The 24,171-nt window shown below is 33.2% G+C and overlaps 3 protein-coding genes across 3 annotated transcripts; 1 reads left to right on the top strand and 2 right to left on the bottom strand.

The window, feature by feature from the left end:
- Nucleotides 1-27: 27 nt before the first annotated feature.
- On the bottom strand, nucleotides 28-5,385 carry LOC145725153 (chitotriosidase-1-like). Its single transcript, XM_081973789.1, has 7 exons — nucleotides 5,111-5,385; nucleotides 4,391-4,534; nucleotides 4,060-4,268; nucleotides 3,879-4,006; nucleotides 3,532-3,823; nucleotides 3,360-3,476; nucleotides 28-211 (listed from the first exon to the last, which is right to left on the bottom strand). The coding sequence occupies exons 1-7, from the start codon at nucleotides 5,178-5,180 to the stop codon at nucleotides 80-82; spliced, it is 1,092 nt and encodes a 363-aa protein (XP_081829915.1). The 5' UTR covers nucleotides 5,181-5,385; the 3' UTR covers nucleotides 28-79.
- A 1,175-nt stretch (nucleotides 5,386-6,560) lies between these two features.
- On the top strand, nucleotides 6,561-11,199 carry LOC145723999 (acidic mammalian chitinase-like). Its single transcript, XM_081972062.1, has 8 exons — nucleotides 6,561-6,705; nucleotides 6,765-6,923; nucleotides 10,015-10,110; nucleotides 10,162-10,280; nucleotides 10,337-10,458; nucleotides 10,515-10,645; nucleotides 10,701-10,864; nucleotides 10,911-11,199. The coding sequence occupies exons 1-8, from the start codon at nucleotides 6,606-6,608 to the stop codon at nucleotides 11,154-11,156; spliced, it is 1,137 nt and encodes a 378-aa protein (XP_081828188.1). The 5' UTR covers nucleotides 6,561-6,605; the 3' UTR covers nucleotides 11,157-11,199.
- Nucleotides 11,200-11,699: 500 nt separating this feature from the next.
- On the bottom strand, nucleotides 11,700-23,895 carry LOC145724642 (putative chitinase 10). The gene is made up of 15 exons (XM_081972997.1): nucleotides 23,736-23,895; nucleotides 21,733-21,909; nucleotides 21,283-21,521; nucleotides 21,106-21,233; nucleotides 19,573-19,699; nucleotides 19,329-19,517; nucleotides 19,155-19,277; nucleotides 18,979-19,098; nucleotides 17,887-18,250; nucleotides 14,936-14,977; nucleotides 14,701-14,880; nucleotides 14,410-14,645; nucleotides 14,102-14,356; nucleotides 12,200-12,385; nucleotides 11,700-12,149 (listed from the first exon to the last, which is right to left on the bottom strand). The coding sequence occupies exons 1-15, from the start codon at nucleotides 23,791-23,793 to the stop codon at nucleotides 11,877-11,879; spliced, it is 2,697 nt and encodes an 898-aa protein (XP_081829123.1). The 5' UTR covers nucleotides 23,794-23,895; the 3' UTR covers nucleotides 11,700-11,876.
- Nucleotides 23,896-24,171: the final 276 nt, after the last annotated feature.

Here is a 24,171-nt window from a genome sequence, read left to right as displayed (position 1 = left end):
TGGTGGCGGAAAAAAACAACAAAAAACAAAATTTAAAATCGGTTATTTTGGCAGACTACCTAAAATTATTAACAATGTATCAAACCCTAACGTTATTAATACGCTGAAGCAAGGGTTGTCTTTCTTCTGAAGAAAACTCCCCCAACATGTCATCTCCACCCAAATGCCACAGGAACACTCCAATCAGCTCATTTTCCAAAGCGTATTTGACCTAATAAGGAAATTTCAAGCAAAATTGGTATGATTCACAATTTGTGTCAACAAACTTAAAAAAACCTTTATTATTTTCATGAAAATTGATTCTAAGGCCCTCTGGCAAATTTTGATTAAATTTTAGAACTTCTTGTAAGATTAAAGATACTTGTACAAGTCGCCGAACATTTTGTGAAATGTTTGAAAACGATCCTAGAGGCCCTAGAAGCTTTAATTTCAAATCTAGAGGCTTTTGGCAAATTTTAAAACATTCTTTTAAAGTTTAAGACACTTATAGAAGCCTCTGACATCTTTGACAGATCTTCAGTACCATTTACAAATTTCTGGCATCTCCAAAATGATTCTAGAAGCCCTAGAAGCTTCAATTTAAAATTTAAAGGCTTTTGGGAATTTTAAAACATTCTTTTTAAGGTTTAAGACACTTGTAGAGGCTTTTGGCAAATTGTAAAACATTCTTTAAAAGTTTAAGACACTTTTAGAAGCTTCTGACAACTTTGACAGGTTTTCAGTACCATACAGAGGTTTCTGGCATTTCCAAAATGATTGTAGAAGCCCTAGAAGCTTAAATTTAAAATTTAAAGGCTTTTGGGAATTTTAAAACATTCTATTTAAGGTTTAAGACCCTTGTAGAGGTATTTGGTAAATTTTAAAACATTCTTTTAAAGTTTAAGACACTTATAGAAGCCTCTGACATCTTTGACAGATCTTCAGTACCATTTACAAATTTCTGGCATCTCCAAAATGATTCTAGAAGCCCTAGAAGCTTCAATTTAAAATTTAAAGGCTTTTGGGAATTTTAAAACATTCTTTTTAAGGTTTAAGACACTTGTAGAGGCTTTTGGCAAATTGTAAAACATTCTTTAAAAGTTTAAGACACTTTTAGAAGCTTCTGACAACTTTGACAGGTTTTCAGTACCATACAGAGGTTTCTGGCATTTCCAAAATGATTGTAGAAGCCCTAGAAGCTTTAATTTAAAATCTAGAGGCTTCCGGCAAATTTTAAAACATTCTTTAAAAGTTTAAGACACTTGCTGAAGCCTCTGGCAACTTTAACAGGTCTTCAGTACCATTTACAAATTTCTGGCATCTCCAAAATGATTCTAGAAGCCCTAGAAGCTTAAATTTAAAATTTAAAGGCTTTTGGGAATTTTAAAACATTATTTTTAAGGTTTAAGACACTTGTAGAGGCTTTTGGCAAATTTTAAAACATTCTTTAAAAGTTTAAGACACTTTTAGAAGCCTCTGACAACTTTGACAGATCTTCAGTACCATTTAGAGGTTTCTGGCATTTCCAAAATGATTGTAGAAGCCCTAGAAGCTTTAATTTAAAATCTAGAGGCTTCTGTCAAATTTTAAAACATTCTTTTAAAGTTTATATAAGACACTTATAGAAGCCTCTGACATCTTTGACAGATCTTCAGTACCATTTAGAGGTTTCTGGAATTTCCAAAATGATTGTAGAAGCCCTAGAAGCTTTAATTTAAAATCTAGAGGCTTCTGGCAGATTTTAAAACATTCTTTTAAAGTTTAAGACACTTGCTGAAGCCTCTGACAACTTTAACAGGTCTTCAGTACCATTTAGAGGTTTCTGGAATTTCCAAAATGATTTTAGAAGCCCTAGAAGCTTTAATTTAAAATCTAGAGGCTTCTGGCAGATTTTAAAACATTCTTTTAAAGTTTAAGACACTTGCTGAAGCCTCTGACAACTTTAACAGGTCTTCAGTACCATTTACAAATTTCTGGCATCTCCAAAATGATTCTAGAAGCCCTAGAAGCTTAAATTTAAAATTTAAAGGCTTTTGGGAATTTTAAAACATTCTTTTTAAGGTTTAAGACACTTGTAGAGGCTTTTGGCAAATTGTAAAACATTCTTTAAAAGTTTAAGATACTTTTAGAAGCTTCTGACAACTTTGACAGGTTTTCAGTACCATACAGAGGTTTCTGGCATTTCCAAAATGATTCTAGAAGCCCTAGAAGCTTCAATTTAAAATCTAGAGGTATTTGGGAATTTTAAAACATTCTTTTTAAGGTTTAACACACTTGTAGAGGCTTTTGGCAAATTTTAAAACATTCTTTAAAAGTTTAAGACACTTTTAGAAGCCTCTGACAACTTTGACAGGTTTTCAGTACCATACAGAGGTTTCTGGCATTTCCAAAATGATTCTAGAAGCCCTAGAAGCTTAAATTTAAAATTTAAAGGCTTTTGGGAATTTTAAAACATTCTATTTAAGGTTTAAGACCCTTGTAGAGGTATTTGGTAAATTTTAAAACATTCTTTAAAAGTTTAAGACACTTTTAGAAGCTTCTGACAACTTTGACAGGTTTTCAGTACCATACAGAGGTTTTTGGCATTTCCAAAATGATTCTAGAAGCCCTAGAAGCTTCAATTTAAAATCTAGAGACTTTTAGGAATTTTAAAACATTCTTTTTAAGGTTCAAAACACTTGTAGAGGCTTCTGGCAAATTTTAAAACATTCTTTAAAACACACACATCTTCAGTACCATTTAGAGGTTTCTGGCATCTTCAAAATTATTCTAGAAGCCCTAGAAGCTTCAATTTAAAATCGCTTTTGGGAATTTTAAAACATTCTTTTTAAGGTTAGAAACACTTGTAGAGGCTTCTGGCAATTTTAAAATATTTTTTTAAAGTTTAAGACACTTTAGAGGTCTCGGTTGACTTTCACCGATTTTCAGTACCATTCTTCTGGCATTTCAAAATGATCCCAGAAGTCCTAGACTACCAGACAAAGTTTTCGTCAATTTTAAAACATTATTTTAAAATTTAAGACACTCTGGCAGATTTTCAGTACTATTTTGAAGCTTAATTCTGAAATTTTCAAAATAATCCCAGAAGCTCTAGAGGCCTCTGGCAATTTTAAATCATCTGGCAACTTTTGACAGGTTTTCAGTACTATTTAGACACTTTTGGCATTTCCAAAATGCTCCTACAAACATCTGGCAATTTTAGAAGAAATGTTTGTAAGATTTGGGACACTTGTAAAGATTTTTGTGACGTTTCTGGATTGCATTGTGTGTGACATCATCCAAATAAGCAAGTAATTTGACAGTTGGTCACATAACGTCAATCCATTCGGTAGATCGTACTGTCACGTGACCATTCATTTCATGTTAACACAGCAACCAACCTTTTCTACAACAGATTGTGTGTCATCGTACGACAACCACGTGGTTCCCTGGTACTTGTACGGTGTCAACTGCTCCTCATTCCATACTGTAGTGTAGTTTGAGTAGTTTTTGAGAATCTGTTTTATAATAAATGCAATTACGAAACTATGAGGGTACATCAGTGCGTTTTACCTGATAATAGGTGGGCGCTAAAGGACTACCACCTCCAGTACTTGGTGCGTGTATACCATTTACCAGAGGATCAGCTAACGTGAACGTTCTACCGTAAAATGGTATTCCCAGTGCTAAAATGGATTTAGGTGCTCCTGCTTCCACCCAATTGTGTATTGAGGCGTTGATGTTTAAATACTCTCTTTCGTAATCGCTGTCTAAAGATGATGGGTAAAGTGGGGAGTGTTCACCAGTGGTATTGCTCCATGATCCGTAGTAGTCGTAGGTCATTATGTTTATTATATCCAAGTATCTGGAATAGTCTGGCATTTGATCAAAAAATTCCTATTGAACTAAGAAGCATTTACTTTGCCATTTCAGTAACAATATATCCAGTGTTTGTGTAGATAGGTATGGCCCTAACAGCTGCAGTAACTTGATAATCATGTTTCCTAAATTCTTCACTAAGTTCTTTTAAAAAAGTGATGTAGTTTTCCTGCAACAATTAAACCAATTAACATTTGCTGCTTAATTAGCATTAACTTTTACTTTATCTTTGTCTTTGGGGAATTCCCAATCGATATCAATACCATCATAATTGTGACTAGTGACTATATCTAAGGCGTGTTCAACCAAATCTTGCCGCAACGTTTCATTGGCCACAACCGTGGAAAAACTGCCATTATTGTCCACGATGCTAAACAGCAACTTTAGGTCGGGATTCACTGTTTTCAGTTTCAGTAACTCTTCAACATATCCTTGAATAAGAAAAAGTTGTTTCAAAGTAATGTTCATGTGGCGTCTTTATTTGTTTGTCTGATAAATGAAGAAAGCATGCACTCGATGACGTAATTGCCAACTACAATGGATTGCTCTATACCTTTGTCTTCTTGCTGAATGGTAAAAGTACCATCTGCATTAACGCTGAGGAAGGCATAATACAAATGCGTCAGTAAAGTAGCATTCAATTCATGTGGTTCCACTGTTTTCAATGCTCCTGACCAATAGTAGCCTCCAATGTATTCTACAGACATAACAAGGAAAGTTGACAAAATACTCAGTAATCACTAACACGAGTGTGACATTATAATCGGTAATAAAAAAAAAAATTACAATAATTATTGCACACTATAATTAATACAATGGGGTTTCACCATATTTTTGTTGTTGCTAATGAATAATGTTTTGTTTAATTATTAATAACTGATAAGGAATGCAAAGTTATTTTTCTTTAAAAAGCAGTATTGTGATTTAACAAACCAATATATTGACAAACTATCAATTTACGTCCAATGATGACGTCCACACCCTTAACTGTGATTTTGTCTGTGTCAAGAGGAAAAACTGATTACGTCATTTGATTCGACGGAAAAATATGTACAAAAATTCGTTTTACCCTCTTCAGAAATGTTTCTGATTCACGGGAGGTACCTCAAAAGTGATATTTTTCATTTTTCCTCTGTTTAATTTCACAAAAAAGTATCAAACTTTCGACTCTTTTCTTTTGTTATATTTCTTAGTTTACTTATTTTCTCACTTTGATTTTTTTTTTGTTCTCATATGAATAAACCTCAAAATAAATTATTACAAAAATACTCACTGTTCTCCACTAAGTTTACACCAAATCCACTTACAACCAGAAATAACAATACCAAACTATTTTGATTCATTATAATAGCATTTGACAACGTTGTCGTTAAATCTAGCGTTATACTACAGTGTTGATGACGTTTCTCTCCTATTTATGGTTGATGAAACCCAAATGTAAAGTACCTACTGATTAAGCAACACACAACAACGTTGGCTAACAAAAGATGTGTAATTTTTAACAAATCATATTATAACTGAGTGTTAAAATACTTTTTTTTGGAACTTTGTCGAGTCTCCTAATAAAGAACGAAAAATAGTATGTTCAGTTCCTGATATATTTAGTTACGTATAGGAACTCTCAGTTTATTTAATAATGAGATTTTGGTATGAAGTACTCTGTGCAATCTCAAGTAATTGTTTCAAAATAAGCAAACTCATTTACAGTGTATAATAACAATAGATTTAGAAATCATTTTGATTGATCAATCAAATTAGATTGTTCAAAAGTCTTTTTAGTGGAAAATCATTCACAAATTTACGATTTACTAGAACCATATCGATCTGTGATATTCTCATTCTTAAGTTTATAATTAAAGGCCACATATTAGTTGAAATAACCCTAAGAAAAGTTTTTTACTTTTCAAGACAAGTTTTAAGCATTTTTTTGAATTCCAATATCTCGAAATGTGAAGAGCTAGAAAGAATGCTTTTCTAATATTCAGTCATCACTTAAAATTGTTCACAAATTTTGCTTAGATATCAAATGAAATGTAAACATTAAAAGCTTCAAAAAAGTGTAAATACATATTGAATAAACTCCTTAACCCAACATCGTAAGTTTGCAGGACCGTTTTTAATTCGAGTATACTTTGCAAGAAAAGTATGGTGGTTCATTATTTTTGTCACCCTGTACGCAATTTTCAAGAGAGAATTTTTTACTCTACACCACTGGAAAAAGGGGCTCAAAAACGTTTCTTCAACATTTTGAACCAGCCTGAACTTCCAAAAATAACTGAGTTACAGGATGTTCAAATTTCAAACCACAAATTAAACTGATTTGAAAATTTATTGCATCAAACTAGTTTTTGCAAAAAATGTTCCTAATCAACTTCTTAACTGAGCATCGTAAGTTTGCAGGACCGTTTTACTTCCAGTATTCAGGGTGTGCATGAAAAATATGGTGATTGACTGTTTTTGGTCCCCCTGGTTTATATACCATTTTATACACTTTAGAATGCAAAGTGCACAAACACATAAAAGGATATTTTAATCGTTTGTTATGTGAAATTTTAAAGACTAAAGTGTTAAAGAGCTAAAAATTGAAAAGTATTTGAGTAAAAACTTTTAGTAGAAGGGGTCAATTAACTTCATACTTATAGAAGCAATTTTTTTTAATTAACGAGTGCGTATTTAAGTAATGTTTACGGAAAATTATTTGCCTATTTTTATCATTTTCTACTGCCTATAATCCCTACAGATAACAAAACACTACTAGTATAAAACCAATGACAACCAAACAGTTCCATATTATTGTGTGTATCACAATGAAGAAATTGATTGGTTTTCTACTGATTCTTGCAGTGTTATGCGACATTGCCACCTCAGGTTGATCATTTTAAATGCTATTTTTCTATAAGGTAACGTATTTTCTTTTCCATTTACAGTTAAGGTAATTTGTTACTACATGAGTTCGGCTTCCTATGGAGGCATAAATCCTGAGAACTTCGATGTTAATTTGTGCAGTTACATCAATTATGCCTTCATTTCAGTGAAGCAGGATGGCAATTTGAAGGTGATGGATGAGAATCTGGATATTCAAAAAGGTATTGTTTTAGTGAATTAATTGATGATGGTGTTACTTAGAAGGGCTGCACTGTACAGGGTGTCTCAAATAGGTAGAGCAATTTGGTTTTTGCAAACCTGTGCTAGATTTTTTAGCTACTAGGGTGATTCTGAAAATATGACAATTTGAAACCCACAAGATTTGATTATTTTAAACAATTTGTAATTCACATTTACAGACAATAATTGTCAATATAACGGTAATAAATCTCAGAAACACATCTTGTTTTGAAACTGCAAAACAAAAAAATAAATATAATAAAGTTCTTGCAAATTATGACAGTTTTGACATTAGTGATAGATATCACGTGATTTTTAAAGGATAATTTTGCTAGCCAGTCACGTGACCACTATCAAAATAACTGTCATAAATCTTAGAAACACGATTTGTATCTAATACTGCAAGAAAACTTTTCTAAATCCTGATTTTTGCAACGTTTGAGAACAGTTTGACATTCAGAGACAAAGTCGCTTGTCAAACTCACTTGGAGTGGGAACATTACTGTTTTAAACACATTTCTTGGAATCTTTATTAAATTTCCTATCCAATAACGTGAAAAAACACTTCTAATTTGGTACAGGGAGAAAAGCAGTGTTAAAGTTTGAACTACAAAAAAAAACTGTTTGAAAGGACAAGATTGGCTGTAAAACCACTTGGAGTGAGAAAATGACTGTTTTAAGTACATTTTTGGAATCCTTATTAAATTTCTTATCCAATAACTAAAAAAAACATTATAAATTTTGTACAGTCATGGAGAAAAGCGGTGTTTTAATTTAAACACGGTTTAAAGGACAGTCAGGGACAAAATCTCATGTAAAACCCACTTGGAGTAAGAAAATGACTGTTTTAAGTACATTTTTGGAATCCTTATTAAATTTCTTATCCAATAACTAAAAAAAAACGTTATACATTTTGTACAGTCATGGAGAAAAGCGGTGTTTTAATTTAAACACGGTTTAAAAGACAATCAGGGACAAAATCTCATGTAAAACCCACTTGGAGTGAGAAAATGACTGTTTTAAGTACATTTTTGGAATCCTCATTAAATTTCTTATCCAATAACTAAAAAAAACATTATAAATTTTGTACAGTCATGGAGAAAAGCGGTGTTTTAATTTAAACACGGTTTAAAAGACAATCAGGGACAAAATGTCATGTAAAACCCACTTGGAGTGAGAAAATGACTGTTTTAAGTACATTTTTGGAATCCTTATTAAATTTCTTATCCAATAACTAAAAAAAAACATTATACATTTTGTACAGTCATGGAGAAAAGCGGTGTTTTAATTTAAACACGGTTTAAAAGACAGTCAGAGACAAAATCTCATGTAAAACCCACTTGGAGTGAGAAAATGACTGTTTTAAGTACATTTTTGGAATCCTTATTAAATTTCTTATCCAATAACTAAAAAAAAACATTATACATTTTGTACAGTCATGGAGAAAAGCGGTGTTTTAATTTAAACACGGTTTAAAAGACAGTCAGAGACAAAATCTCATGTAAAACCCACTTGGAGTGAGAAAATGACTGTTTTAAGTACATTTTTGGAATCCTTATTAAATTTCTTATCCAATAACTAAAAAAAATATTATAAATTTTGTACAGTCATGGAGAAAAGCGGTGTTTTAACTTAAACACGGTTTAAAAGACAGTCAGGGACAAAATCTCATGTAAAACCCACTTGGAGTGAGAAAATGACTGTTTTAAGTACATTTTTGGAATCCTTATTAAATTTCTTATCCAATAACTAAAAAAAAACATTATACATTTTGTACAGTCATGGAGAAAAGCGGTGTTTTAATTTAAACACGGTTTAAAAGACAGTCAGGGACAAAATCTCATGTAAAACCCACTTGGAGTGAGAAAATGACTATTTTAAGCACATTTTTGGAATCCTCATTAAATTTATTATCCAATAACTAAAAAAAACATTATAAATTTTGTACAGCCATGGAGAAAAGCGGTTTCAATTTAAACACGGTTTAAAAGACAGTCAGGGACAAAATCTTATGTAAAACCCACTTGGAGTGAGAAAATGACTGTTTTAAGTATATTTTTGGAATCCTCATTAAATTTCTTATCCAATAACTAAAAAAAATATTATAAATTTTGTACAGTCAAGGAGAAAAGCGGTGTTTTAACTTAAACACGGTGTAAAAGACAGTCAGGGACAAAATCTCATGTAAAACCCACTTGGAGTGAGAAAATGACTGTTTTAAGTATATTTTTGGAATCCTTATTAAATTTCTTATCCAATAACTAAAAAAAACATTATAAATTTTGTACAGTCATGGAGAAAAGCGGTGTTTTAATTTAAACACGGTTTAAAAGACAGTCAGGGACAAAATCTCATGTAAAACCCACTTGGAGTGAGAAAATGACTGTTTTAAGCACATTTTTGGAATCCTCATTAAATTTCCTATCCAATCAAATTTTCAAAAGGCGCCAATTATCGTTTTTTTTGTAGATAAAAATGCCAAACAATTTGTCGGCTATGAGAACTACATTGTTTGGATGACTTATGGCATCTGTCACTTTTACCAAATTTTCATACTTTTTGTCTGAATATTCGTTTATGAGAACCAGGCTTTATTTGTCCGTGGATGTCAAGGTTTTTCTATTATTTGAATGATATAAAGGCTGCATTCATTTTCAAGTTTTTTGCATCTCAGAAACACCAAAATGTCATCAGTGTCTTTCAAACTGTCTTAAAACTATTGCAAGAGGTTCTCAAATGGTTTTTGCATGTCAGAAACACCAAAATGGCAAAATGGCATTAATGATTCCTTTAAAATCTCGCCAAAAGTTTGAAGCCTTCTATAGTGGCCAAACGGTTTAACTTACCAACCAGTGTTGCCATATCTTTAGAAAGCCTACTAAAGTTTATGGTGTGGAAAAGTTTATATAGTTGTTGGTTTTGATGGAAGAACAAGGTGAGAAGAAGAAGGTTTTGATGGAAGAAGGTGAGAATTTGATAGTTTTACCCCGTAAAACCATCAAATTTGTAACACCTTGTATTCTTGTAGTCTCTTTACATTGTCACTACAAATAACTGGTTTCTTGTGGGTAGGTCTGTATAAGAGAGTGACCGCCTTGAAAAGCAAGAACCCTAAACTTAAAGTGCTGCTTAGTGTTGGTGGAGCAGGTTCCAGTGCAATTTTTAAAGGTATTTTTGTTAGACACAATTTTTCTCCTCCTTTTTAACTGTTTATTAAAGATACGGCAGCTAATCCTTCTAAACGTGGCAAGTTTGTCGGTAGTGCCACTTATTTTCTGTCCCAGTTCAAGTTTGACGGCTTAGATATCGACTGGGAGTATCCTGAACAGGCTGACAAGGTTAATATCAAGCATAAAAATTTGAAATTCTAATTCAAACCAGAAAAACCCCGAAGAACAACTACATAACTCTTTTGAGGGAACTCAAAGCAGCATTCCGGCCGAAACGTTGGCTCTTGACAGCAGCTGTAGCAGCTTATCCAGAAGGTCATGGTTACAATGCTGCTGAAATGAACAAGTAAATTACCTGAATGTAACCTAACTTTTACATATAAAAACATGCTTTATCCGTAGGTATTTGGATTTTGTAAACGTGATGAGCTACGACTTTTACGGTCCTTGGAGTAAATACACAGGCCAAAATTCTCCTTTATATCCTTCTAGCGTGGAATCTGACTGGGAGAAGGCACATCTTAATGTTGTTGGTACTTATTCTATTAAGGCGTGTACGCTTCCTGTGACTTGATGATATTTTTGTAGCTTCCGCAAACATTTGGGCTAAAGTAGGGATTTCCAAAAAGAAGTTAGCTATAGGGACTGCGTTTTACGGTCGTTCCTTCACTCTATCAAATGCTAATAATCATGGGCTACATGCTGGTATTAGTGGACCTGGAACAGATGGGGGTGCACCTACTTACGCAAAAGTGTGTGCAATATAATGTTAAACATCACCAAAATTTGTACTTACAGATCTGCTCGGTCTACAGTGGTTGGACTAGAGTGTGGGACAACCAACAAAAAAATCCTTACAAATACCATGGTAATCAGTGGGTTGGGTATGACGATAAGGACTCTATTAGGATAAAGGCAGCATGGATTAAAAACAACGGTTTTTTCGGTGTAATGATTTGGGCTATTAATCAGGACGATATGACCGGAAAGTGTGGACAAAAGCAAATTCTTCTACACCAAATTAATTATGCCATATCCAAATAAGATGTTTTTGGTAGACACCAAATGATTACAGTAGTATGTAGAAGTCGTTAGGGACTGTCGTTTTTTTGTTGTTTATTTTATTTTTATGTTATTTTAAGTTATTTTAGTTTATCTGTGGACTTTCAGGATTTTCAGTCTTCATAAATTGTGTCATCACTAACTTACTGTCTTATTGTCTTCATATTGTTTAAAATTGATGTTGGAAGCATTCTTATGATAACACCACATGTGGGGCATTTACGTTAATCTCAACACACAGTGGGTATGGTTATTTTGTGATTGGTCGAGAAAAGCAGCTTTCAGCTTGCTGCTTTTTCTTAACCAATCACAAACGATTTACGACAATGCTGCCCATATGGACTTAGCATTACAGTCTTCAAGCTGTCTTATTGGGAGGTATCAATAGGAAGAAATATATAATTTGACAGAAATTGTCAACCAGTTCTCTCCCATTCTATTCTCTCGACAATTCCTTACGTTCAAGAATTTGACAATCTGCAGTGGAAAATTTAAAAAAATCAACCTAAAATAGTAATAAAACAATAGTGGTAGAAAACTTTATTTTCGTATTCTATAATAATTTAGTATAACCTAAATGTTGGTTTAATTCATTATCACAATGGTACAAAAGAACTCAGTTTTAAGATTTTTAGTTTATTTAAAGTATAGTAATGAAAATTTTATCGTTGTTAACAATAAAATAATTTGGGTATTACCGACTCAGTTACTTTTCATGTAATATCCATTAGCAGTCATTTCGGAGTGGATTTTTTTGATTAGGGGGTAAGTACCACCACCGCAGTACCCACCAAAATCGTCAGTATCGAAACTCCACACCATGAAACCACCCAAACCCTTCTCCAGAGCGTAATCCACTTTAATGGCGATTGACTCGGGGTTTTCGTAACCAATCCATTGATCACCAATCACCAAATGAGGTACCCTTTGTTCATCGTCCCAGATGTCGACAGCATTGGGATACTGCTCGCAAATCTGGATTTCTGATTTTAGTGTTGTCCAAAACTGGATCACAAGTAACGTACCTCGTTGTAACCCAAAACTCCCTCACTTCTGGTGTAAGGTCCTGCGGTACCACCTCCGGTTATGTTAGCGTACAATGACGCGTTGTTTGCATCCAAAAGTGTGAAAGTCCTGGCGTAAGTGGCAAGACCAAAGTTGATTTTCTCTGGGTCAGCTCCAGAAGAAAGCCAGTAGTCAACACCATCATTCTGGAAAAAAATAAATTGTATTTATCGCTTCAAATTTGTTAATTTTAATCATATTTCAATCTGTCATAATCTTGAAAACTGTGAAATACCACTCCATAATGTTGTGAAACTACACAACTACAGCTTAAAAGCAATGCAATCAGTGTAGATCATATTAATATGCATTTTATAGCTTCATGGGTGGTTTTTGGACGGTTGTCAAGTGTAACCGTCTATTTTCAATATATTTTAGTTACAATGGTGGTATCTGTCAAATACAACTCCTTTCAAGCTATCAAACTATAAAACATCAATTACAAACATGTCAACTGACAAATTCGGAATCACAGAGCTATGAAACTACTAAAACACTTAACAAGCGTTTAAATTAGTGTTAAACTAGTTTGCATAGACTTTATAGCTTTATAAGTTAAATTTTGATAAGTAACACGTCTATTTTGGACCAACTGAAATCTGTCATAATGGTGGTGAACTGTCAAATACCACTTCAAAAAGCTATAATACTACAATACCTGTTTTCCATGAAGCTATAAAATGACGAAACTCGGAAAAATAGTACAATCTCTTTTTTTATAGCTTTATGAGCAGGATTGCAGATTCTGTAAAAATGTTGCAAAGGTATTAAAAATGTTGCCGAAAGTTTATAAATGTTGTAAAAGACCTAAAAACGTTGTAGATTGCTCAGAAATGTTAAAAACATTTTTTAAAAAATGTGAGACATTTCTAACAGTCCTAGAAATGTTGCAGATGGTTTTAAAATGCTAAAAAAGTTCTAAAAATATTTCTCCAAAAGCTCTGAAGATTTTGAAAAACTTCTAAAAAGTCTCAAATTTTTGTAAAAGGTCCAAATCTTGCAAAAACGCCTAGAAAAGTTACAGAAAGTGTAAATATGTTGCCAAAAATTTAGAAATGTTTTAATGTTCGATTTTAAGGTATATTATATAATTGACAATTACATACTAAATTTCAGTGTAACGCGGTTTTATTGATTGATTTTTAATGATTTGTATTGTATTAATTTTTAAATTTTAGTGTGCATTTGCACTTTAATTCTGTATGACCTGTTTCAAACTTTGTGTACTTACGCAAATATGCTTTGGAATAAATGCCTTTTTGACTTTTGAAGGTCTAAAAGTTATTGAAAAGACTTAAGAATATTGCAGATTGTCTAAAAATGTTTTGCAAGAGCGCCTAGAAATGTTACAAGAAACCTAATAAAGTTTCAGAACGTCTGAAAATGTTGCAAAAGGTCTAAAAACCCTCCATAGGGAATAGAAATATTTCAGATAGTCGAAAAATGTTGAAAAAGCTCTAAAAATCTTCCAGAAGGTCTAAAAACGTTGCAAAAGATGTGAAATGTTGGAAAATTGCATGAAACTGCCAAATAGCACTTTATGAAGCTATAAAAGCTAAAAAAACATGCTCAAAAGTAGCATGCATAATTCTAAATCATTTCAAGTAATTTTTATGAATTCATGAGTAGAATTTTGCCGGTTGTGCCTTATTCTAACAATGTTATAAAAATCCAAGGATAAAATTCTACATGAAGTAGACGTAATAATACAATTTTAGGTGTACCCTACACTTATTAAATGATTTGCAAAGTATAAGAAAGTAGAGTTAAAGCAAAACTTCTGGAGGATTTTTGGTGCAGTCTGGCAACTTTTTTAAGACCCTTCTGAAGAATCATTTAAGGGTTGGCAACACTGCACTTACAATGTTCCATTCAGAGTTGTTGTACAAAGCGTCAACTTCCGAAGAGTAGAGCAGAGTATGGTGTCCAACGTAGTCATCAAATTCTCCGTGAAAGTCGTAGCACATTACGTTGATATGGTCCAAGTATTTATTGAGTGCCACAACATCATAGGAAATATCAATGTTAACTTTAGCACAGTTGACAGCGGCAGAAAAGATGTATCCTTTAGGCTCGAAAGCTTCATGAAGTTCTTGCAGAATAAGGGAAAAGTGTTCCTAAAATTAAAAAATTATCCCTGTTTACTGAAAACTTATAGTGGACCACTCACCTTGTCTTCAGGGTTTTCACTGTCTCTCCTAGCGGGATATTCCCAGTCAAAGTCGAAACCATCAAAATTGTGTTCTTCGATAAAGGCGACAATCTCGTTAACCAAAATTTTTCGTTTCGCAGCACTGGAAACCACTTCAGAGAACTTCAAAGAACCTTCGTTCCATCCACCCAAACTGACCAAAACTTTCAAGTTGCTGTTCTGACTTTTCAGGTTGACGAAACGTTGGAAACCATCTTTAACGTTATCAATGAGATTGCGCAATTCAGTGTGTGAACAAGTAACACTTACTAAGACCATCAGAGTTGGATTCCCAAGGATCCAAAATACTTAGAGAACCATCCTCGTTGATTCCTAAGAATGTGAAAGCAATGTGGGTACAGAGCGTGGGATCGATGTTTTCAATATCAAATTTTCCATTTCCTGGCCGGTAAACGGTCCAACTTTCAAAGTAACAGTAAATTACTTTGCCTGGAATGTCAATTGGTTTTTACGGAATGTTTTTTGGAATTCAGTTCAAAATTACCATTATCGGCTGATACACTAGCAGCTTCGGTACTCAAAACTGCTGCGAACAACAAACAGATAACCGCACTCAAATTCATGCTTGAAAAAAACAAAATCACGAACGAAAAACGCGATATTTAGAGGACTGGCCTTATTTAGATGGTTTCTGGATATTTTATATGTTTTGTTTGATTGGTACTTGAACCATATCTAATCGACAAACTCGCAAACCAAACAAAACGAAATTTAAAAATCGGATGCGTATCTCATGTGTGTAACTATATTGGATTATCTAGAAATTGCTCGATCTCTATGATTAATTGAATGGAAATTTGTTTTAAAAGATTCTTCTATTTGAAAACGTTGCTAGATGGTTGGTTTTAGTAACTCATCACTTCAGTATCATAAAAGTTAACCTTCATTAAAAATAGATGTCATTGTTCCTGAACAAACTGAAGAAGTGATTTTTAATGAAGAAAAATAACAATTTCCAATTTGCTCATTCTGTCAAAAGATTCTGGACTGTAATTGTTATTGACTGGATCTGAAATCTGTGGAAAAATTGGCGAAAGTCAATATTAAAACTTCCAGATTGAGTAAATGTTAACTTTAAATCTGACCATAAAGTTGCTGGTGACCATAAAGTGTGATAAACCTTACAAAAACTATTTAAAATTCCCAAAAGTCTCTAAAATTATTTTGCAAGTACCAGAAGCCTCTAAAATCTGGCGAAAACTTACTAAATGTTGCCAGAGGCTTCTACAAGTCTGTTACATTATTTTAGAAAAAATATTTGAAAGCTCTCGAGAATCACTCTATAAGTTTTCTAAAAGAAGAAGCCTCTAAAATCTGGTGAAAACATCCTAAATGTTGCCGGAGGCCTCTACAAGTCTGTTACATTTTAGAAAAAAATGTTTGAAAGGTCTCTAAAATCACTCTACAAGTGCCAGAAGCCTCTAAAATCTGGTGAAAACATCCTAAAAGTTGTCAGAGTGTTTAGTGTGCTAAACCTTACAAGAACCATTTAGAAGTGTCAGAAGTCTCTTAATATTGCTGGAAACTTCTCGAAAATTGCCAGTTTGACAGAAAAACTACAATGACATTTGATGAAAACGAAATGAAAAACATTTGAGCAAATATTCTTAATGATGCAAATATTTCTTTTTTTAATTTTTGTTAGCGCAAATTATTGGGATTTGTGACGTCATACCAATTTTGTTTGAATTTTGATTTAGTAAGAGTGTTGAAAACTGATTATTTTTTGTTAAAGAGAATTGAGGCTTCAAAATTATACATACAACCACTGGTAAGAAGAGAAAACCATTAGAATTATTTAGAGAAAAATATTAAGCTAGACAAGGATGAAGACAAACTTCGTCAACAGCTAGTCACAAGACATCAATTAGTCTTTCTGATGAAATGGTCATGTGATCTACTGTCGGATGACATTACATTCGTTTTGTCAAACTGAAGCACGTTTTTTGCCATCTTTGTCTAGCTCATTAATTTCTCATGGTTCTCTCTTCTTACCACTGGTTTGCTATCTATAATTTTGAAATTTTGTGTGTGTGTAAGTTTTTCTGCCACTTTACAAAATAACAACAAAATCTATTTTATTTCCAAAAATTGATCTTATTGAAGCAACATTCAGGAATACTACGAATACTTATTCTAATTCAAACTTCACGTGGACGTTTCCGCTTACAGAAAAATTCCTATGAGAGAAATATTTAATGTATTTTAATTTTTTGTCTACCTTTCCGAACAATACGATTTTGTTTGTTCGATAATATAATAGCCACTTTAGATTATATAGGCAAAATCCTTCAATGACAGCCTCACTCAGTTAAAAAATGCAGTTGTTAATCAATTGAAAATGTGATAGTATCGGATTGTGAAGAGGTTTTGTGTTACAGACAGAGAAACATATCATTTAAGTGTAAAAAGTTAAAAATTATATGTTTTGTGTTTAAATTATGAGTGTTTTTTTTTTAAATTACATTTGATTTTACTAATAAACATTTGTTTCCGGATTGTGTATTATCTTTGTATTTGTCACAAACAATTGATTGCTTTAATTCTGAGGAAATCAAACTTATTGCGAAATGTGTTATTGTTATAGTATTTCATGTGAATGATGGTCATTCATCTGTCTTTCTGACATATCATGCAAGATAATCTTTAAATATTTAACATAATTTTCTTCCAAGGAATTGTGGAAAGTTTTGCAAAGTATTAATTAACCAATAGAGTTGTACCAAAACAGTAAGTTTAGCATATGTTTGACATGTTTTGAAATTTCTAGGAATTTGTGTCATAGTTTAAAGATTTTATTCATTGATAATAATTAATTAATCCCAAGTATGGTTGAAGAGATATTATTATTAGAATATGACATATACGGAAAATTAAATCAAATTTGGTTTACGTCACAGTCTGGTTAACTGCGTATGCTTCATAAAGTTTTTCTTTTTTTAGTGAAGAGACAATAATAATGGTCCTACAACTCTACAGGCAAACACAAATTATCTATTTTGCTATGTATCCCTGTAACTTAACGGTTATTTCAAATACATTATTCCTACTGTTGTCAAGAGATGGCGCTGTTGTACTGTAGACTATTTATCAGACTTTCACGTTCTACAATTTTCTTTGTTTTTTAACGAGTTAGACAAGACTTGTTGTTAATTTATCCGAAGAAATATATACAGAAAAAGAAACAAAAATAGAGTGATGTATACAATCCAGTACTCATTTGTGTTAATAATTTTTATTAATATTATTTATAATTGAGTATAATGTTTGTTATAGAATACAGGTTTGATTCAAGTAAACATAATGGAGCAATCAAAATCAAAAGATCTAAAATAATAATAATAGAACAACAAAAAACTTTTATTAATATGTTGTTAGTACTCAAGATATCATGTAAGGACAAATTTCTGAGAAAGTTGCGGACAATACAATTTTAGCAATTGTTTACAAGGGACTCATAATTGCAAACTCCATAATCAGTATCGTAAACCAGTCCAGTGTAACAACTGAACTGGTAACCAACAAAAACGCCATTGACTTCTACACAATAGAAGTAAATGCTACAGTCTGCAGAACTACCAAAATATCCGGTCGATTGGCAGGAGTTTTTGTCCGCAATTCTGGCCGAATTGGTTGAAGAAGCAGCCGTTGTGGTCGTGGTGGATGTGGTTGAAGATGCAGACGATGTTGAGCTGGCAGTGGTTGATGCGGTTGCTCCTACAGACGCCGATGATGTTGTGGTGGTTGTAGTAGTTGTAGTGGTTGAAGAAGTGGTTTCGTTGGATGATGAGGAAGAACTCTGGAAAGTCGTCAAAAACGAGATTTGAGTGCAGTATAATTGCATGTTTATGAAGAAAATTCTATCAAATCAAAAAATGTTAATTAGACTTCATACACAACTGAATCAGTATACATAACTACCTTGATAAGAGAGAGAGAGTGACAGAGATTGGACAACGTTAAAATAACCTGTAAAAACCATTTGGGAACCGCTTGTAATACTTTCAAGACTTAGAAGACAATTTGAAAGACACTGGTGACATTTTGGTGTTTCTGAGCTGCAAAAAAACTTGAAAACAAATGGAGGAACCATCGAGGTCTTTTGGCATTTTCCAAATAACTTTGCAAGCTTCTGACAATTTAAAAAACATCTTTGTAATAGTAATTATAGAGTCCTTTTCTGTAGTTTGGCACCCTTGCCAACTTTTTTGCTTGTCACGTCAACCTAATTATGTTTGATCATAATAAGTTTATACAGTAAAGTGTATTTGAATATTCTAGAACATTCATAACAGTTTGGCCTATTGCGTACTTGAAAAACTGAAACGTCAGAGTACAAAGTCGTATTTAAATCTTCTTGACAATAAGAACCCACTTTGAGACTTTTACAGATTTAAACAGATCAGGAAAATAACGCGGTTAATCTCTAAAACATAACTGTTTTACGTTGTCATACTGATTTATTGATTATAGTGATACAAAATTTTTTTCTAATGAGATTACACTAGATTAGGATAAGTTACTTACCAAGGCATTTTGAATGGCATTCAATAAAGGATATTTAGTTCCACTTAAACCTAAGAAATCTTCAGTTTCGATGGACCATAACATAATAGCTCCCAAGCCTAGACTGTTAGCATACGCCACCTAAATTTAATTACAATTTTCACATTCTGAACTAACAGGAAATGAACTGTAAAAACCTTCAAAGCAATCGATTCCTCATTCTCGTAACTCAACCAATCAGTACCGGAATAAGCGTACGGTACTTGTTGCTCATCATCCCAGGCCGTAGTCCAACCTCCGGCGTTAAACTCCTCTATAATCTATACTCACTTTGTAAATTTACGTCTTATTTTACTAAAACCTCCCTTAACCTCATTGTAACCAAGAAAACCTGAAGTAGCGGTATAAGGTCCGGCAGAAGGTGCGACACTGGATAAAGTGGAACCTGGTGTATTACTGCTAGCTGAAGCTAAAATTGCAGTACGTCCATAGAATGGTACTCCCAAAGCCAGTTTGGAGGGGGATGCACCTCGTTCGATCCAACCAGTAATAGAAGCGTTCTAGTTTTTTTTTGCTGTACTAACTTGGTTTTGTGTTTATATTTTTGTTACCTACCACACTGTAATCGGCGTATTCAGTACCAGCTAGTTTGGTGGTACTGTATAAAGGTGCGTTGTGGTACGCTGCTCCATCCCAAGTACCATGGAAATCGTACAGCATTACGTTGATAAAATCCAAATATCTGGAAAAATAATTCATTTTAGTGTTGATTAATATAGGAAGAGCAGTAACTACAGCCATCTATAAAAGTTTCGAGAACTAAATATTGTGAAACGTCTATCAATGATCACGTACAATATGGTGACTGTATACAGTTAATAAAAGTTCAAAATTATTCGTAGGACTCTAAAAGAAAAGAGAACAATAGTAGTAAACCAATGCTCTAGACAAAGATAAAGAAAAAGAGCTGACACATGTCACAATTGCTGGTTTGTATCTAACAAGATGTGTTTGGAGTAAAAGTTTCAGACTTTCCACTTGAGGCGTTCCTGAAATATTCAAGAAGAACAACGAAAAACTAGAGTCAACTTTGACGACCTCTAGCGGCCAAATGGTACAACTTAGCCTGGTCCGGTCAACGTCACGAGATGGTGTGTCTACAAAGATGCACGAAATTTTGACCAAAATTTGGGATTATTGGGCCCACTTTACTAACAGTCGACATATTGAATTTTGCTTAATCAAAGTGACCTTCCTTTACTGATTTTCAACTTGGGAACACAAATCTGACGTCCATTTTGCTCTAACTACCACGGTTTCGGAAATGATCTTCAAATTATGGCAATTTTGACAGTTTTTAGGGCGTAGCAACTTTAAAAAACAACATTTTGACAAAAGACACTCTACGTCACTTTTCTAGCGTTAATCAAAAGCTATCTAGGCGGTCAAAAACAATTCTCAAAAAGCAAAAATTTTCCGAAAAATTTCATGGGGTACACCAAATCACCACAATCAATTTTGACGCCCTCTAACGGCCACATGGTACAACTTAGTCCTGCCCGCTCAACGTCACGTGATATCCCCATTCATTAGCTTTCTCTTGTCATTTAGCGTGTCTATACCGAATGTTTCAAATAAGCGAGTTGTGAAGATTGCAGATTTACAAATACAACTACACAAAATAAAAACTAAATTAATAAATTTAAATAAATAAAAAAAATAGAGAATACTGTCAAGAAACGTAAAAAAATAATAATATTCAGCGGGATTGCGCGTTTGATAGTTGGTCACGTGACACCGGTTGAAGGTGGCTCTGCGCCAGCCCCGAACCAACAAGGTCCGCATTCGTTTTCCGCTCGCATAATGCGAGAGGAGCGTTTTTGACGTCACAATGACGTAATTTGACAATTGGTAAAATCATGACGTCAAAAATGCTCTGCTCGCTTCATAGAGAAACGAATTCGGCCAAGAACATTCACGAATTCAAAAATTCTTTAAACGTCAAATTTCCATCTCGCTCAATTCACATGTAATAGAAAAGGAACGGGAATTATTACGTCACTGCCATTAGTCTTGGGAGAAACTATACTTCAGTTCTCTCTTTATACTTTTTTGTTATTGAATAAACCAGTACTTTGTGGTACTTACTCAGATAATGTTGGTACATCATAAGAAGTATCTACTGAGTCTGGAGTGGCTGACACTGCAGCTGTTAGAAGGAGGTCACGTGAGTGATATTCTTCCGCCATTTCTTTCACCAGAAGAGCAAAGTTTGCCTAGAAGTGTCCAGTTTATTTCGTTTTTTTTTATGAGTTTGTTTATTACTTTATCCGTAGCAGTGTTGGTGCTGTCTCTTCTAGCTGGATACTCCCAATCCAGGTCAAATCCATCGAAACCGTAAGTTTCGACCCAGCTCAAGGAAGAAGCGATAAAAGTAGCTCTTTTGGTAGCATCCGCTGCCATTGTGGAGAATTTGGCAGAACCCTCGTTCCACCCTCCGACAGCCAGAAGTACTTTTAGGTTAGGATTGGTCTCTTTCAGGCTAATTGCTTGTGATATGGCACCTAATTTGATATCGTTGATAATCGTAAGTCCATATGTGCAGTATTTGCGTAAATCACAAACTATCTACTGTACTGTGATTTCACAAAGTTCAACACAAAGGACAGTTTGTGATTGGTCAAAAAAGCAGCTTTCAGCTTGCTGCTTTTTTTGACCAATCACACACTAACCACTGACCTGAAATGTACGCAAATCACCTTAGTTTAAACTAACCTATGCTAAAATCTAACCAGGAATCTAAAGTGATCACTTCTGAGGTGGAACTGTCCAAACCAACGAAAGCGTAGATGTAGTGAGTACATAAATTGGCTGGAACGTCCGTAACCGAAAATTGTCCATTTCCTGTCCTGTACTGAGACCAAGTACCGTGGTAGCAGATTACGTTGCTTGCTGAAACAAGCATAAATGTCAAGATAGTTACTTTATTTAAATTAAACTACGTGTTCTATTTAAAAATTTCCACTCTAAATCAATCCGGCGCAATCCATTCCAAACTGGTTTGCTGGATTCTTTTTGTTTTTAAAAAGTCAAGGTAAATAACTGATATTATCATGTCTGTAGCTTTAAGTGAATTTTAAATTATGTATGCTATTGAATTCCATTAATGATCAGTCTAAGATAATAACGATTCTAGCTTGCTATAGCTAAATAAAAGATAAATAAACGCTAGTTCCAATTTAGAAACGTTTTAGCAAGTTTATTGACATATTTCTTACAGAATATTGATTTAAAATTAATTAGTTAATTATTATACAACTCAAGGTAAAATATTGCGTTCAAAGGCGGAAATCCAGATTTTTTTCAAATAGGACACCCTGTATATTAATACGTACTCAGACTTTGCGTGTAATAAGCTACAAATCAAGGTACAGTATTGTATATTCTTCCAGTAATAAATACTTCTGCCAGGTAATTTGAATCTTGTCCCTCTGTGCGCTTCCTGATTTGGTATTTATACAAAAATTTATGATGAATAATCTACCATAAATTGCTGTTCTTTTATCACAAAATTATAATAAACCATATTTCTTATTCACATCTCAAAAAATGTCTTAAACTTCACAAACATATGTTGATCAAAATTACCAATATTCAATCTGTCTCTGCAATTTGCTTTGTTTTAATCGCATGTCATAAAACCAAAATAAATTATCAAATATTTATCAAAATAGTATTAATTGTACGAATTCTGTTTTATGGTGGTTTCAGAACCCTAATTTGGAATCATACAAAAAACGTAGAAATTACGTTCATATTATGTTCAATAATGATAATTTAAATGCTTGTTTTGGAGATATATCTTCTTCTTCCACTCAGACACACACTGATGTTGTATGCCATAGAAAAATACATCAAATTTCAATATAACATCCTGTTGTTCAGCTAGAAGTGTTTGGTAAACAAACGTATGCTAGAACAATTGAAAAGCTCCATCAGAGCAAATTAACCTATCCATCACTACGTGTGTTGGTTTGTCTGATGTGAATTGATTTCTCAGTTATTTTTTCGTAATTAGGCAAAAATACATGAAAAAACTATGTAAAGTAAGCAACCAAACTGTTACATTTACTCACTTAATTAGTAAAGGAATGTCATTGGTTTTATTGTCATTCCAGTTACATTTTTATGTCTTTTGTTCTGTCCTCAACCTGTAAACTGTCAAACTCAATCCCAGATAGGTACAAAACACCGAAATTTACTTGAAAAGTAACAAAATCAGTGTGACGCAATTTACTTTGATTTAAAAGATATTAAATGCGCCCAAAAAGTATATTCTGAAACTAAAAAGCTGAAAGCAAGCAAAGGAAATGAATTTTCAGCTTGGGTAACCTATCAAAAGTGTAAGGACAATCAATCCAAATGGATTTCTGGATGCAACTTGTAAGCTAATCAAACTGTAATGAATTAACGGATATTAAAATAAATGGTGTAAGTAAAATGTGTTACTTTTAATTACAATACACAAAAAAAATCAAGGATATTTACAATTTAGAAATTATCTTAAGTGCTATGATATTCGTAAGTCAATAACTTGCTTGTAAACGACTATCAGTCAGTTATTGATCATTAATTGAAAAATCAAGTCAATGGCTTAGTTAAATTAACTAGTTTTAACTTTTATTGTGGCATTTTCCAGACTTTTTTACCATTAATTTTCGCTTATCTGCCAGATAATGCGCACAGTCTCTTCAAAACAAACAACTATTAATACTCACTAGATAAAGTGCAATGTATGAGACCTATAAAGGCCGCTATACAAAAAATCACTCTCATAATGCTAAAACCACATACGCACTGTTCAAAGTAATTTCCTTCTGGAACTAACTTTAGAATGTGACCAATCTCCAACCCTTATATATAAAATTGGTTTAATAGTTTACTATGCATAATAATCTAATCTCAAACATGTAATCCATGTTAAGCTCTTTATAGTGCCATAATTTATGATGATATTATTGTCGGTTGTTTAATATTTTTTTTCGCAATTTACAAAAAGGTAGGATTTTCGTGGAATGCCGGTAGGTGGGATTGTGGTTCCAAACGATTATAAAGTTAAATGTATTTATCTTGTTTGAAATAGGGAAAAACACCGAAATGCATTAAAAAACATGTCTGCTGACGATTAGAACCTCCTGGCACTTTGAGATGTCC

This window comes from Ips typographus, linkage group LG2 (assembly GCF_016097725.1).
Source record: "Ips typographus isolate SLU linkage group LG2, UJ_Ityp_2.0, whole genome shotgun sequence".
Taxonomy (NCBI): domain Eukaryota; kingdom Metazoa; phylum Arthropoda; class Insecta; order Coleoptera; family Curculionidae; genus Ips; species Ips typographus.
The sequence above is the reverse complement of the archived record's forward strand: the minus strand, read 5'-3'. Positions and strand labels throughout refer to the sequence as shown.